We start from the raw sequence: 16,271 nt of genomic DNA, 5'->3' as shown, positions 1-16,271 counted from the left end.
CGGGCTCTCAGAGAATTGAGGTGTGCTAGACAAAGAAGATATTACCTCTGAGTGAGGACGAAGAGGGAGGGTGGAGGTCAAGCTACACAGAGCCACGGGGACCACTGGCACAGAGCCCTTGGCTGCTTGTGGGAGGTTGTTAGAGGTGGGCAATGGAAGGAAGGGAGACCACTGCAGATGTCCACGTCCAGGACAACAGTGACGGTGATTTGGACAACAGCAGGGGCAAGGAAGATGGGGAGGACACAGGAGACTATCTTTTTGAGATAGTCTAAGTAAAGTAGGCTTTGCTGATGGATTGCGCTTTCAGGGAAAGAGAAATGCATGAAAGATGACTCCCAGGTTTGTAGAGGTTGGTAGGATCATTTAGAGGAAGGGAACAGACTGAGAAAGAAGGGCAAATTAGGGACACGTTCAGAGACTACAGTCGGATTGCCTGGGTTCAAATCGTGGCTATGCCACAGACAAGCCACATGATCTTGGTGGAGCCTCTTACTTCTCTGTGTCTTCTCCTCTCTAAAGTGGGGATCAGAGTAGTCCAGCCTCCTAGGGTGTTTGAGGATTAAATGAGCAGTTATGGGTAAAGCAGAAGTAAGTACAATGTAATTGCTTTGTGGGGGAAGAAATCCGCTAGAGAGGAAGTAATGAGTTGGTAATGTGAGACATAAAAGCAGACACATCAAGTACACATCGAATATACAGACCAGTGTTCAGATTAGAAGTCTGGGCTGGATTTAGAATTGTGGGAGTTGTTTGCATACAGCAGAGGGACTGGTGGGAATAACCCACAGCAGGAGGAGAGGGAAAGAAAAGAGATTGTCCATTTTATAAGTACCTAATTTATAGAGGTCGGGCAAAGAGGACGAGCTGACAAAGAATAAATGCAAGCTGGCACGAAGAAACGCCAGGGATGGGGTCCAGGAACCAAAAGAAGCAGAGGTCTAGCTGGATTGACCATGTTTGACACATGCTTCCAAGAGGTCAAGGTATCTTCTGATTATAATCTATGTTTCATGGAAAGCATAACACAAATAGCTTATTTGTCCTTATCATCCCTCAATTCTAAATCACACATCTACTCCAGCCCAGCACCCTACTCTGTTACCACCTTCCCCAGTGCTCTTGCTCTGAGTCTCCCCTGATGAAATCATTGTGTTTAAAACAAGAAAAGAAGGCAAGTATGGATCTTTCCTCATTTGAACGAGACAAGAAGAAATGTATACATGTCCTCTGGACCTCTTCAAGCAAAGCCATGATGTCACTCGCTTCTCTCAGTCACTCGAGGTCGCCAATCCCTGCCTCTCTCACCTCCGACTTCTCTCTGCTGCCCCTGGGTGGGAAGCACTCCAGCAGTGACAATGGGAAGCCTTCTGTTTGCAGTGAGCCCTGCTGTATTCATTTCTTGGGCCTATTAAAAAAGTTTCACAAACTGGGTGTTTTAAACAAGAGAAGTATATTGACTCACAATCTGGAGGCTGGAAGTCTAAAATCAAGGAGTCAGTAGTGCCGTGCTTTCTCTGAAACCCGAAAGTGGGTCCTTCCTCGCCTCTTCCAGCTTCTAGTGGTTTGCTGGCAATCTTTCATGATCCTTGGCTTTCAGCCACACAGCCCCAATCTGCCTTCACAGTCACATCACCTGCTACATGTCTCTGTCTTCACAGGGTTGTCTTCTAAAGACACCTGTCATATTGGAGTAGGGGCCCACCCTACTCTAGTATGACCTCATCTTAACTAATGACATTTCAATCAACTTATATCCAAATAAGGTCACATTGTGAAGTATCATGTGCTCAGCCTGACACATCTTTTTGGAAGGATACTATTCAACCCATACATTATCCTCCTTTGACCATATTTCATCTCAGAGCCCTTTACAATAAGCTTTCTTTGGTTTTGAAAGCCAGCTTTTTCTAGAAAAATTGAGTGAGAAGACTCACATTTTCCAAGTTATTGCTTTATTGTTTGGGTTTTTTTTAAGTCTACTCCACTTTTCTTTCTATCATAAACCTTCATGACCCAGCAGACTGTTTTGACATTGAGCAGAGAGTGATCATTTCTTCTCAGCTTTTCAAAGGTTCCTGAGTCCTGGAAGTTTCTATGAGGCATTGATTTGAAAGCTTACTTTTAGGATATGGCCTTTACAGGACTTTATGAAGTGATGAGTGATTTGGCTTTACCTCACCCTCAAAACGTACCTTGCAACAGCAGCTGTTCTTGTTCTGAAGCATTTGGGCTTTAAATATGTTTCCTGTCAACAGGATTGGTGCCTTGTGTTTTTCTCTTTCATTCATTCTTCTGAATATACATGTTAAACTTCTTGTAAACCCAATATAGTGTGTTTGAAGAAATGGGTACAACTGGGTTTCATGGTCAAGGACAGACTGACCTCTCTCGGGGAGGGGACGTGCCAGCAGACAGCTCTCCAGGCCCAGCTTGCCCACACCAATGACTTCAAGGAAGTCAGGTGCTCTGAGTGACCTCCAAAGGATCTACAAGATCAGAGAAGATGATATTGACATGAAGAAGACAGTTTAAATGAGATGCAGCCTAGCCTGGTTATCAGGAGCAGCTGATGAGACTGACCACTTCCTGGCTGGGTAAACTTGGACAAGTTACTTAAGCATTGGTTTTCGCATTATCTGTAAATAATATGTACTGCATCTGCCTTACAAGCTTATTGTGAGGTTCGAATGAGCTAATGCAGGAAATGTGCTTAGCACAGGACTGGCACACTGCAGCGGCGATTGTTACTGATGTGTTATTGTCCCCTTTTATTTAGGCATTCCTTGCTTTAATTTATTTTCCAACTACTTGCAAGATCATTTTCCTTTTGGGGGCATCTGAAGGTCAAGTTTGAGAAAAGGGAAGCAACTAAATATATTTAAGGAATGCGGAAATCTGATAAAACTTTTTTTTTAATAAAAAGACTTTGCTAAGTATCCATGTCCTACACTAGCGTCACACTTGGCTAGGGTGTCAGGATTAGAGAAAATAAATGAAGTCAAGCCTCGATGAGTAGTTTAAATGTTAAGGAATTAAGCCTGGAAGGAAGCAGGTGATGCAAATAGTTTCAGTTGTCTGTAAAAATGCCAGCATTCCAGAAACTGAGCTCATCATCAAATTCTTCTTCCCCCTCCCAGAAGAGAATCTATGACTTGTTTACTCCTTTCGCTTTGGTTTTCTCAGCAGCTGAGAATAAGAGAGCAGTGGTTCGCAAACTTTAGCATGTGTTAGAATCATCTGGACAGCTTGTTAAAACAGATCCTGAGTTGCAGCCCCAGAGCTGACTCAATAACTGAAGTCGATTCAGTAAGACTGGAGCGGGGCCTGAGAATCTGCATTTCTAACAAGTTCCTGGGTGGTGTGGATGTGGCTCACCCAGTATCTATACTTTGAGAACCGCTCATGTGGATACTGTGACACATCACGATATGGTGTAGCACGCAGGGCATTTTAGACCCCAGCAGGCAGATTCACATTCTCCAGCTGTTCTTAGCAGCAGTCATGTGAAGCAAATAATTTCTCTGAAATCAAGTTTCTTCCATTTTTAAATGGAAATACTGTAATAAAATCTACCTTGTTAAGGTCATTATAAGACTGAAATAAATTGTACAGCATTTTGTTCCCTGACTGGCATGTGCTAGTTTAAAAGATTCTATTAATTTGTTTTACTGTATAGTTTTTTTCATAAGTCATATAAATATTTTTGAATGTTCTGGGCAACCAAGTCTATCGAATAATTCTGCTTATTTAAATAACTGAAGCAGTCTGAAAAATTTCACTAAGATTTTACTTCAGAAGTTCTGTGCCATTTAGCTGGTGTGTGTGTGTGTGTGTGTGTGTGTGTGTGTGTGGCTTTTTTCTTTTATTTAAACAAGCAGTTCTTTTCCATTTAATTCTTACGAGGTGGCAAATTACAGAACAGACTGGAAATTTCAGCCTTCTCTAATTTTGTGTGTTGGAATTTCAGCATATTTTCATGTGTAGGTCGTAGAGGGCAGTGAAAAGGTCAAGGCTAGAATGGAAACCTTGAGTTTTCAGGAACAATTAGAATCTGATTGCAATTTTGCCTTCTAGTATTCAGAAGCAAACGTGTGTGGTACAGAATCACCCGAGAACTTCTTAAATGTGTAGAGTCTACCTTAACACCTCATTTCTATGTGGCTCAGTGTGTCTTGTGTCTAATGCAGGACCTGGACATTTGCATTTTAAAGAATCACCCTGGGTAGTACAGACATTACATTTCCAGAAAAAATAGGTGTAGGCTGGAATGGTCCTGACTGCATTCAAATTCAGATTCTGCTGCTAAACTAGCAGTGTGAGTTTGTGCAAATTCGCCAGTCTTCTTAATGTCTTTTTTTTCTTTTGAGAGAGAGAGAATCTTTTTAAAAAATTTTTTTTGTTAATGTTAATTTATTTTTGAGAAACAGAGAGAGACAGGGGCAGAGAGAGAGAAACACAGAATCCAAAGCAGGCTCCAGGCTCTGAGCTGTCAGCACTGAGCCCAACCCGGGGCTGGAACTCATGAGCAGGGAGATCATGACCTGAGCTGAAGTCAAACACTTCACTGACTGATCTACCCAGGTGCCCCGTTATTTCTGAGAATCTTAAGTAGGCTCCAAGCTCAGTGCAGAGCCCGACTTGGGGCTCAATCCCACGACCCTGGGATCATGACCCGGGCCAAAATCAAGACTCGGACATTCAACCAACAGCCACCCGAGCACCCCTCCAATCTTCTTAAACATTGGTGTCTTCTATGTGAAATGGGTCACTCTTACTCATTTATCAGATCTGTAATTCAGGTCATATTAACATATAGTAGGTGCCTAGCCCAGTGCTGGGCATGAAGCACTCAAATGCTCCAATATTGTGGATCTTCTAAAATGCCAGATATGTAAGGTGGACAGATAAGACCAACACAAAAGTTCCTACCTGGGTAGAACTGAAATAAAGCCGATTAGCTCTGTGAGTCCATAAAATATCTACTAAGCCTTGGAGAAAGGATTCTCCAGAGATTATGTTGCAGTGACTGATTTCTTATAGGTGCCTTTAGATCAGACACATTCATAACTAGTTTCTAACCTGTTATAATCACTGTTTTAGAATTAAAACTCTTTACTTTTGGGTGCTTTCAGATTAAACAATGTTTGTATTGAAGCAAATTGTTCAACCTAATCTACCGAATCAGTGGATTCTCATTTTTTACTGTGCCAGAACATTAATTTCCATTCACTTTAATGTGGCAAGATAATGTCCTGTTGTGAAAATATTAAACACTTCAGGAGAGCGTAAGTGAAGCCATGTTAGCACAAGACAACAGAGCCAATATTATTCAGTAACAGAATAGGAAAATCAATTTAGAAAGAAAACACTATTACTCTTTGTTAAAATTTTTTAATGCTTTATTTAGTTTTGAGACAGAGAGAGACAGCATGAGCAGGGGAGGGTCAGAGAGAAGGGGACACAGAATCTAAAGCAGGCTCCAGGCTCTGAGCTCTCAGCACAGAGCCCAACGCAGGGCTTGAACTCATGAACGTGAGATCTGACCTGAGCCAAAGTTGGAGGCTTAACCGACTGAGCCACCCAGGCGCCCCAACTCTATTACTCTAAAGACATGTTTTTATTCAGAGTTAGGAAATAACATATAAATACATGTTTACTTGGATTTTTCTCAACATCTTTGGGGCTGTTGTATAGTGTCTTATGCAGTTGTAAGATGTTTTGTTTTCTGTAAGATGGTCCTTCCCAGTTTACTAACATGTTTCAAATTTGTGTGTTTAAAATTAGTATCATGGCATTTTTCATTTCCATGCTATTCCTGAAGATTTATGTCAGTGGAGCTTTCAGAAGGGAATTTACCAGCCCCAATCCATTAAACAAAGCTTAAAAACACACAGTCTTAATGGGGTTTTCATTCGTGGATCCTTTAGTGTAAGGTTCCCCCAGGACAATGGTCAGCATTAATAAAACATCTTGACGTCTGTAAACCACCGTTACTTCTGTGTTAGATGTAGTGAAGAGCCTTGAGATGCAACTTGAAAACAAAAAGGATGCAAGAAGCTCTCTCACTGCTTTCATGCAGTTGCCACTTAATAGCAAATAGTCTTCGAAGTCACCAGGATTAACACAAGTTATTGTTCTAGAGAAAAGATGTTGTATATTTCTAATTTTTTACACAAGAGGAGAAAAAGGAGAGGCCTCTTTGTATATGTAGCAAATGTCACGTTGCCTGCCTGTCTGGGGACGGGAGAGTCTCCTGAACCTCTTCTGAAGGGAGAGGAAGTTGTTGCAAACTTGGGTTTGTAATGCTTCCAACGTGCATGTGGGAATGTACATAATACAAACAAAGAGGTCATTCTGAGCTAGTGGTACTTTGAAATATTTCCTTCCAGGTTGGACACCGAGGGACAATAAGAGATTATCCAGGCTTCAGCCCATCAGTGGATGCTGAAGCGATTCGCAAGGCCATCAGAGGAATTGGTGAGTACTGCCTTGTAATTCCTCTCTGCATGTTGAAGCAAATCAAGAAAGTGACAACTTAGAAGTGCCTTGGTTCAGGGGTGCCTGGGTAACTCTGTCAGTTAAGTGTCCTACTCTTGATTTTGGCTCAGGTCATGATCTCATGGTTTGTGAGTTCAAGCCCCACTTCAGGCTCTGTACTGACAGTGCAAAGCCTGCTTGGAGTTCTCTCTCTCCCTCTCTTTCTGCCCTTACCCCACCCATGCTCGCACGCTCTCTTTCCCTCTCTAAATAATAAATAAACTAAAAAAATTTTTTTAATGTGTAAAAAAATAAAAAATAAGTGTGCATTGGTTCAGTTTGCCCAAGTCGGCTTACTGGACTATAGAAATGGTAAGGACTTTAAAAAATGTGAAATAATAAAGAAAAAAATGTATGGGTTTCCCAATTTTATTAAATCTTGATATTTGCCATATTTACTTAATAGCACCCTCACTGCTACCAACAAGAGTGGTCATCAAAATACATCATTACAGATACCGTCCTGGCTGATTCCTTCTGCATCTCTTTCCTACCCCATTCCCTTTCCACATTGATTTGTAATGCCATGTCTGTCTTGTAAGTTTCTCTATTTTTCTGCTCATTTTTCTCACCATCCTAAACTAGAGTTTATTCTGATGAAACTTAATTCTGTAACTACATGTGTGTGTACATGTTGATTTATATGGTCCCAATCAATATAAATTGGAATCATATTGTGTATTGTATGTACATTCTTTTGTAACTTCTTTTTGTCTATTAACATTATGGGTTTTTTTAAATGTTTATTTATTTTAGAGACAGAAAGAGAGTGTGAGTAGTAGAGGGACAGAGAGAGAGGGAGTCACAGAATCTGAAGCAGGCACCAGGCTCTGAGCTGTGAGCACAGAGCCCAATGTGGGGCTTGAACCCATGAACTGAGAGATCATGACCTCAGCCAAAATCTGATGCTTGATCAACTGAGCCACCCAGGCGCCCCTCTTAACATTATGTTCTTGAAATTTATCCATGTTGATATGTTTAGCTCTGGTTCATTAACTTTACTTGTGTAGTAGTCTATTGAATTATTAGGTCATAAGATGGGTTATTGATGGAACCTGTAAACTGCCTACAATTCTTTTCTATTATAGTATAAAAATGCTGCATTGAAAATTCCTACTTACATCTTGTGCACATTTGCTAGCATTTCTCTAGAATATAACAAATGGAATTTCAGAGTTGAAGATGTTCATCTTCAAATTAACTAGAAATTTTGCCAAACTGCTCTCTAAAATAATGTACAAATTAGCATTCCTACCAGCAGAACATGAAACTTAACTCTTGCTCCATATTCTAACCAATGCTTGCTAAAGCCACATTGTTCTGTTTTCCCAACTGAATGACTCTCAAATTATATCTCATTCTGCATGTATATTTGCTTTCTCTCTCTTCCCCATCCCTCAAGACTGATATGATTGAATCTCCTTTCTTGTCATTTGCTTCTTCTTTAGTGAATTATTTCTTCGTATCTATTACCCATTTTTTCAGTTAGATTATCTTCTTCATGATTCACAAGGTTTATTTTTTATAAATTCTGGATGTAACCTTTCTTTTTAAATTACAATCCATGAAAATATATTCTTCCAGTCTGTGATTTTCTTTTAACATTGGTTATAGTAACTTACATTGCATAGAAATTTTAAATTTTAGTGAAATCAAGTTTGCCGGTATTTTTTATAACATACTTTTATTATTGTGTCTTTTCTGTAATGAGCTCATAAAGATATTCTTCTGTGTTTTCTCCCCAAAGTTTTACAGTCTTATTTTCACATCGGGATTTTCAGACTACCTAGACTTAATGTTTGTGTAAAATATTTAAAGGTATCTAATTTTATTTTATCTTGAGTTGCTAGTTAATTGTCCTAGCACAATTTATTGAAGAATACATCCTTTCTACACTGATTTATAATGCCACTTCTGTCTTGTAAGCTTCTCTTTTTTTCTGCTCTCTATTATGCTCCATTGCTCTGTTTGTCTATCCCTGTCTCAATATCACATTGTCATAGTCACTCTTAGAATTTTATAATTAGTGTCTATTAGGGCAAAAGCTTTTCTTGGCCCAATTCCCTCCCCTCTGAATTTTAGGATCAGTTTGTCAGGTTCCATGGAATTTACTGTTAGGGTTTGGTTTTTTTTTTTATTAGTGTGATATTATCTTATTTCTGTCTGTTGGGCTTATATTTTTCTTTCTGTTTCTAAATGACAATTGTCTATTTATTTATCTCTATACTTTCCCTATTTCCCTTCTCAATGTTGAGTAGACTATTTTCATGAGGTTGATGTTGAACTCAATGAAATAATAGTCTTTAAATTGTATTGCTTGTCTTTTTTCTTAATGTCATGTTTCTTCACACATTTTTGCATTTGGGGTTGCAAAAGCAGGTTTTTGTTTGTGAGGACTGTTACCGATGTGTTCTTTCCAGAATCAGGTGTCCTACTGGCATTTGCATTAGACACGTGTCAGATCCCGTCTCTGAACTAGGAGGCAGCTGTTTTACTTTCCTGTCTTGAGCATGTGCAAAAGAGATGGAAAACCTCCCAGCATACAAACTACACATAACTAAGAATAGTAGCTCTGTCTGGAATCTAGGGCCATCCGGCATAGAGATGCAGAGAAGGGGTAGAAAATCAGAACAGAGATGTGAGGCAGGAGCCAGACCCTAAAGAGCAGGTGTACAAGCTAACCTTCCCCCCACAGGTTACAGAGGACCATTAGGATTTCAACCAAGGGACTGACATGATGAGGTACATTTTAAAGAATTTACCGAGGCAGTAATGTACACTTTGAATTGGAAGGGGGGTCAAGTCAGGAGGCTATTGACATTTCTAGATAAAATATGATGTGTGCACAGCAGCAGAGGAGAAGACAAATTCAAGAGATGCAGATGATTGCTACTATATTGGGAGTAAAGAAAACAAAGGAGTGTAGGGTGACTGCCAGGATCTTTGGTTGGGTGACTGTATCCATAGTGATGTCATTGATGAGGGAGCATAGAACAAGTTAGAGAGGAAGGAGAATGAATTCATCCTGGAGCATCTGAGATACTTGTGCAGTCGAAGGTGCTTAGTCATGCACTGACACGGATGCCATTACAGGTCCAAGTCTGTCATCGGGCTTACAGTACACAACCAGGTTTTGATCAAGTTCCATGTTCACTTACTGCCATAGAAGATACAGGACCAGAGATGCGGCAAGGCAGCATCTTTCCCTGGGAGGTCCAGCCGCTGGCCAGTACATGGTTTGGTTGCCCATCCTTGATGTACGTAGAGTGTGTACCTGGCCACTGGCACCAGTAGCCAAGGAGTGTGTGGGTCACCCCAACACAGAGAAGTTGATCCTTGAGTTCCAATTGATCTTTTTTATACCGCGAATCACGCACAAAGAACCAAGGCACACAAGTCAACTCAGAGCTCCTCAACCCAGGAGTAGTCCTCACTGCAAATGAGGTGGACATAACTGCCCACATTACTTCATACTTTAATTACCAAGAAAATAGTGATCTCGAGGGCATTCCCTAGCGGGCCATCATCAGTCCTTTACTTACAACAGGTGCTTAAGTCTGTGGATCTAGGATGTCTGAAAATGATACAGCCCAGAGAGGGAAATGTATGATTTGGAATCAGAGATTTGATTTCACATTCTTGCTACTAGAAAGCTGCATGACTTTAGCAAATGAGATAACTTTTCTAAATATTAGTGTTTTTATCTTTGAAACAGCTGAATCCTACCTACTGCCCAGAGCTTCAGTGAGTATTAACTATGACAATGAGTAAAAGGCACCTAGAATATGGGAGGTTCTCAATACATGTCAGTTCCTTTCTTTTTTTCCTAGAGAAAAAAAATGGACATCAAGTATGGAGATAAGAGAGAGATAAAAGGTAATAGGACAGTAACTGAACCTCATAAGGGGAAAAATGCTAGTTCAGAAGCAGCACATTCCTCGTACTACTCCCTCAGTGATATAGTGAGGTGATATATTTGGACAATGATTGTTATCTCCCCCCACCCAAGCTCCCCCAAATTCATTTTCTTTTCCAAATGTCTGGCAAAGAAATACAGATTTCCAACCTGGTAAGAACCTGGAAATTAAAAATTAAAATGTCTTCCTCTCTGCATTTCCTTTTTTTTTTTTTATGTTTTTTATTTTTGAGAGACAGAGAGAGACAGTGCGAGCAGGGGAGGGTCAGAGAGAGAAGAAAACACAGAATCTGAAGCAGGCTCCAGGCTCTGAGCTGTCAGCACAGAGCCCGATGCAGGGCTCAAACCCACGAACTGCGAGATCATGACCTGAGCAGAAGCCAGACGCTTAACCGACTGAGCCACCGAGGCGCCCCTGCATTTATTTCAAACCATTGTTCGTTTTTACTTTGTTTGCAACAGATATTAGGCATCTTTGGGTTGATGGTGAGTAACATTCTTTTCGTTTCATTTAGGAACCGACGAGAAGACACTCATCAGCGTTCTGACTGGAAGGACAAATGCCCAGCGGCAGCTGATTGTTCAGGCCTATCAAGCAGCATATGGAAAGGTACGATTTGATTCACATGACAGCCAATAAAGAGCTAATCACTGTGGATCAGGGATGCTCCCAGGTGATTATGCCTGCAAATCTCTTGTTTCTGCCCAAGTGGACCGGAAAGTACCCTGTGTACCCAGTCAACAGCCTGGAGTAGGAGTCCTGGTTTTGCCCTTAGCTGGCTGAATGGCCTTGTACATGTTATTTGATTCTTCTGGACCTCAATTTTTCCATCTGTTGAATCAGGAGGGATGCCTTAGACCAGTGGCTTTAAACCAGGTATGATTCTACTCCCCAAAGGATATTTGGCAATATCTTGAGACATTTTGATGATCACATCCGCTGGGAGAGAGAGATGTTTCTGGATGTGGTGGGTAGAGGTCAGGGATGCCACTAATATCCTGCAATGCACAAGACAGGCCCTACAAGAAAGAATTATGTGACCAGTGCTTGCGTCAGCAGCACATACACTAGGATTGGAACGATACAGAGAAGATTAGCATGGCCCCTGTGCGAGGATGACATGCAAATTCGTGAAGCATTCAGTATTTTTGTTCATGAGTTCGAGCCCTTTGTCAAGCTCTGTGCTGACAGGGCGGAGGCTGCTTGGGATTCTCTCTGTCCCTCTTGTCAGTCCCTCCCCCACTTGTATGCTCTGTCTCTCTCTTTCTCAAAATAAGTAAATAAACTTAAAAAAAAAAAAAAAGAACCATCTGACCAATTATCTGATAGATCCTGGCTTGGATGATCTTTAATTTGTCTTCCAACTTTAAAATATTTTCAAAACTGTAAATTTAATTCATTCAGCAAAGGAAAACTTACTAGTATGTAAGAACATTTTGTGTTTTTTCCACACAGTGTATTTGTTCAATAATAAACTGCAGTGTGTCAGCAGTGGGGTATTACTCTGTGTCAGGAGATACCCTTGTTTTTTGGAGACTCGCTGATCTGAAAAGTAGATCCTTCTTTTTCTTACCAGGTTAACATTTTAACCTCATAATAAAAGGTTAAAATAAGAAGTAGGGGCGCCTGGGTGGCTCAGTCAGTTAAGCATCTGACTTTGGCTCAGGTCGTGATCTTGTGGTTCGTGCGTTTGCCCCGCATCGGGCTCTGTGCTGACGGCTCAGAGCCTGGATCCTGCTTCAGATTCTGTGTCTCCCTTTCTCTCTATGCCTTCCCTACTCAAGTTCTGTGTCTCTCTGTCTCTCAAAAACAAATAAACATTGAAAAAACTTTTTTCAAGAAAGAAAAATAAGAAGTAAATAAAAAGATTCTGATGTTGGTAAGTGCTGTGTAGGAATTAAAATGGGATGGGGTGGTAGGCGGTGGCTGGGGAATGGCTCCTTGAAATAGGGTGCTGAAGACGTATCAGTGAGGGGTGTTACCTTGCTCTCAGCTAGTACCAAACGGTACTAAAGATTCCGGTTTTTTGTTTCTGGTTGTTGTTTTTTTTTTTTTTTTACTTGATCTGGGGAAGAGCATTCAGACAGAAGGCACAGCAAATGCAAAAGCCCTGAGGCAAAAACAAGCTGGGAATATTTAAGAAACAGAAAGATTTCCAATATGGCAGAAGTGTGGAGAATAAGGGGAGCAGATGGAAAAGATGCTGTTGAAGAGAGGTTTCAAATAGGCTGGGCCATGCTGTCTTGCTAAAGAGGTTAGGTTTTATTCTAAGAACAACAAAGAATCACTGGAAGTCCGTAAGCAAGGGAATCCTGTCAACTAACTTATAGTTTCAAAAGATCATCTTTAGCTTCTGAGGCTAACACACTGTGGAGGGAGAAGAGTGGTAACAGAGCAGCCAGCCTGCTGAGTCCAGGTGGGAACTGAAGCAGCTCAGGCGTGATCACCTCCTGCAGTGTTCTCCAAGCCCCCGACTCCATTAAGACACTCTTCTTTTCTCTTTTTTAATGTTTATTCATTTTTTGAGAGAGAGAGAGAGAGAGACAGCATGAGTGGGGGAGGGGCAGAGAGAGAGGGAAACACAGAATCCAAAGCAGGCTCCGGGCTCTGAGTGGTTCGCAGAGAGCCCGACAAGGGGCTTGAACTTACCAACCCCGAGATCATGACCTGGCTGAAGTCAGACACTTAACCGACTGAGCCACCCAGGTGGCCCAAGACACCCTTCTTAATATTTAACCTTCACACTTTATCAGATACCTAACATATTATATTGAGATTTTATCTTCAAATATTTCTGGTTTTCCTATTAGGGCATAATATCCTAGAAATAAAGATTGTGTCTAACTCACCTTTAAAAGCCTACCACAGAGCAGGGGCCCAGTCAACATTTGCCAAATTTAATGAATTGCCAATCTTCTCGAAAAGGCAAAACACTCAACATATAGGGACCATGAATGATCCATTGGCCTCTCAGGATTTCCAAAACATGGAGGGAGGAAGGATGGAGGTGAAGGGTGGCACCATTTCTACGGTGGGATGGAATGAGAGCATGTGAAGGAAGACTCAGTTGGAAAGTCCTGGGTTGAGGACAGATGGTAATAGAGTTTAGCATTTTGAGAGGAAACACCCTGTGGCGATTAAAGCAGAGGTAGTGACACTTGGCTCCCTCCCATTTATTTTGTCTGCCCCCCGCCCCCCCGCACTGAGCCCCCCAGTGGCATGGTAGATATTGCTCTGTATCCACATCGTCATAGCAGTCTAGGAGGCTGCCAGCCTGTCCCAGACCTGAAAATAATCAAGAGCGAGAAAATAATAATTCAGTAACACTCCTTGGAATATTCAAAATTAAAACCATTACCTGCCTTCAAGCAGGGGAGATGGACTATACTTATGTAATGTGTGAAAACAGTGCCAAGGGACAATACTAAGTAACAGGTGCCCCATTACAGTTAGGGTTTTCCCTGCCGTTGCCAGGAAACTGCTTTTGATGGCTTGTGGTTCCACATTCTTAGCAGAGGCAAGTGACCAGCCACTGTCCTCTGTTCCCTTTTCTCTCCAGGGTTCTTTAACAGTCACTGAGAAACAAGGCACGAATCGAGCAACTACCCATGAAGCCATGTGTGACTTACAGGGCTCCTCTTGGTCTTCTTTCCCCCACCCCAGCCCAAGTATTGAGAGCATCTTGGGCCTGGGAAATGCATTTTGATACACAGTTCCTATCAGTGGCACTCATGGAACCTCTTCCATTGGCTTTCCTTCAGAAAACCTATAAAACAGAGCATGTTGGAAGCAGTCACAAAATTCAGATTAATATCCTTAAAAATAGTTCACCACTTATTTTTATTCCCTGTGAATTGGCATGTTTTTGTTTGAATTAATACATATGTTTATCTTTCACTAGGTGACTCTAAAGAAAGAGAAAGGAAAAGTATTTCACACTTTCCTCTTTGGGGTTCTAGGAACTGAAAGATGACTTGAAGGGTGATCTCTCTGGCCACTTTAAGGAACTCATGGTGGCTCTTGTGACTCCTCCGGCCGTGTTTGATGCAAAGCAGCTGAAGAAATCCATGAAGGTATGAGCCCAGTCTGAACCATTTCTGCCTGAGATTTGACTATGTCATCAAGAGTAGTGACTTTCTTCCAGTGCACACTTGAGATATGGTTGTAAAAAGGACAGACCGTGTCATTTTAAATCTGTACTATTCGAACAATCCTGAAATGGGGAGTGGTTGTGGAACCTTGAGCCCACATGTTCCCGGGCTGAAACGATGCTGTCATATCCTCATTCTGTTTCCATGGTTTTTGACCCCAAGAGTCAAATTCTCTCCTTTGTGGTCACTGAGAGTAAATGGCAGCATCATCAACCCCATTGCTTAGGTCAGAAACCTTGGAGAATCTTTGATCCCTTGATTTCCCTCACTCTTCAAAGCTCCCAAAATCTGTCTGCAAGTCCATCTATCAGAAATGTGTGCGGGGCACCTGGGTGGCTCAATTGGTTAAGCATCCTACTCTTGGTTTTGGCTCAGATCGTGAGCTCACGGTTCAGGAGTTCAAACCCCAGGACAGGCTCTGCTCTGACAGTGCAGAGCCTGCATGGAATTCTTTCTCCTTTCCTCTCCACCCCTCCCCCACTCACTTGCTTGCTGGCAGGCTCACGTGTACATGTGTACTCTTTCTCAAAATAAGGTAAAAAAAAGTAATGTGTACATGTCTCTCAGAATCCATTGCTACCATTCTATTTCAACCACCACTGTCTCTTGACTGGACCATATCAATAGCTTCCTTCGTAATTGGTCCCTTTACCTCTGTTTTTGCCCCCCCCCACCCCAAAATCCATTCACCACAAAATAGCCAAAGTTACTTTTATAAAGTCATTTTTAGAATCCTATTATACTATTACCTGCATAAATCTCCATTGACTTTGCATATTTAAAATCCAAATTTCTTACCATGATCATCATCACCCATCACAGTCTGGTCCCTGTCTATTAAAAATTCTATCTGTACTGGTCAGGGTTTCCCAGAGAAGCAGAAGCAGTAGGCAGGAGATATATATTGTGAGATTTATTGCAAGGAATTGGTTACATAGTCATGGACCTGGCTGGGCAGATCCAAAATCTGTAGAGAAGGCTGGAACTCTTAGCACAAAGCTAGAGATGTGTCCCACAGATGGAATTTCTTCTTCAGAGAAGCCTCAGCTCTGCTCTGAAAGCCTTTTGACTGACTAAATTGGGTCCACTTGAAATATCTAAGATGTTCTCCCTTACTTAAGGACACTCAATAATGGACTTTAGTTATATCTAGAAAATACCTTCAAAGCAAAGCTAGATTTGTGATGGATTCAGTAACTGAGGACTGTAGCCTGGCCAAATTGATAAAGTTTCTTAAAACTGTCCATCACACTCTCTCCTTCCTTTCCCCTGATTTAATGCTATAGCTACCCTGGCCTTCTCTCTGTTGCTTGAACATTCTAAGCTTATCCCCACCTTAAGGTCTTTATACATGATTTTCTTTCCATCTGGAATGTTTCCTTCCATATATTTTCTATCAATACACTCAATTTTATTTTCTTTTTTAAATTTTTTTTAATGTTTTTAATTTATTTTTGAGAGACAGAGAGAGACAGCATGACCAGGGGAGGGTCAGAGAGAGAGGGAGATACAGAATCCAAAGCAGGTCCAGGCTCTGTGCTGACAGTTTAACACAGGGCTCGAACACACGAACTCTGAGATTATGACCTGAGCTGAAGCCGGACGCTTATCCAGCTGAGCCAACCAGGCACCCCCAGTTTTATTCTCTTAATTTCACCTATTA

At 41.4% G+C, this 16,271-nt stretch overlaps 1 protein-coding gene and 1 non-coding gene across 2 annotated transcripts in view; both read left to right on the top strand.

Moving 5' to 3' along the window:
• The window catches only part of ANXA3 (annexin A3), a 52,508-nt gene that overhangs the window by 11,828 nt on the left and 24,409 nt on the right, over window positions 1-16,271 (top strand). The window contains exons 2-4 of the mRNA XM_029944419.1: window positions 6,393-6,480; window positions 10,972-11,066; window positions 14,417-14,530. Of these exons, the coding sequence (XP_029800279.1) occupies window positions 6,393-6,480; window positions 10,972-11,066; window positions 14,417-14,530 (297 nt within the window). The remainder of the gene's footprint in view (window positions 1-6,392; window positions 6,481-10,971; window positions 11,067-14,416; window positions 14,531-16,271) is intronic.
• LOC115303141 lies at window positions 11,501-11,607 on the top strand. Its single transcript, XR_003913854.1, has one exon. It is a non-coding gene; the product is annotated as a U6 spliceosomal RNA (small nuclear RNA).

The sequence above is a fragment of the Suricata suricatta genome, chromosome 1 (genome assembly GCF_006229205.1).
Source record: "Suricata suricatta isolate VVHF042 chromosome 1, meerkat_22Aug2017_6uvM2_HiC, whole genome shotgun sequence".
Lineage (NCBI taxonomy): Eukaryota > Metazoa > Chordata > Mammalia > Carnivora > Herpestidae > Suricata > Suricata suricatta.
Note: the sequence above shows the minus strand (reverse complement) of the source record. Positions and strands in the feature narration are given on the sequence as shown.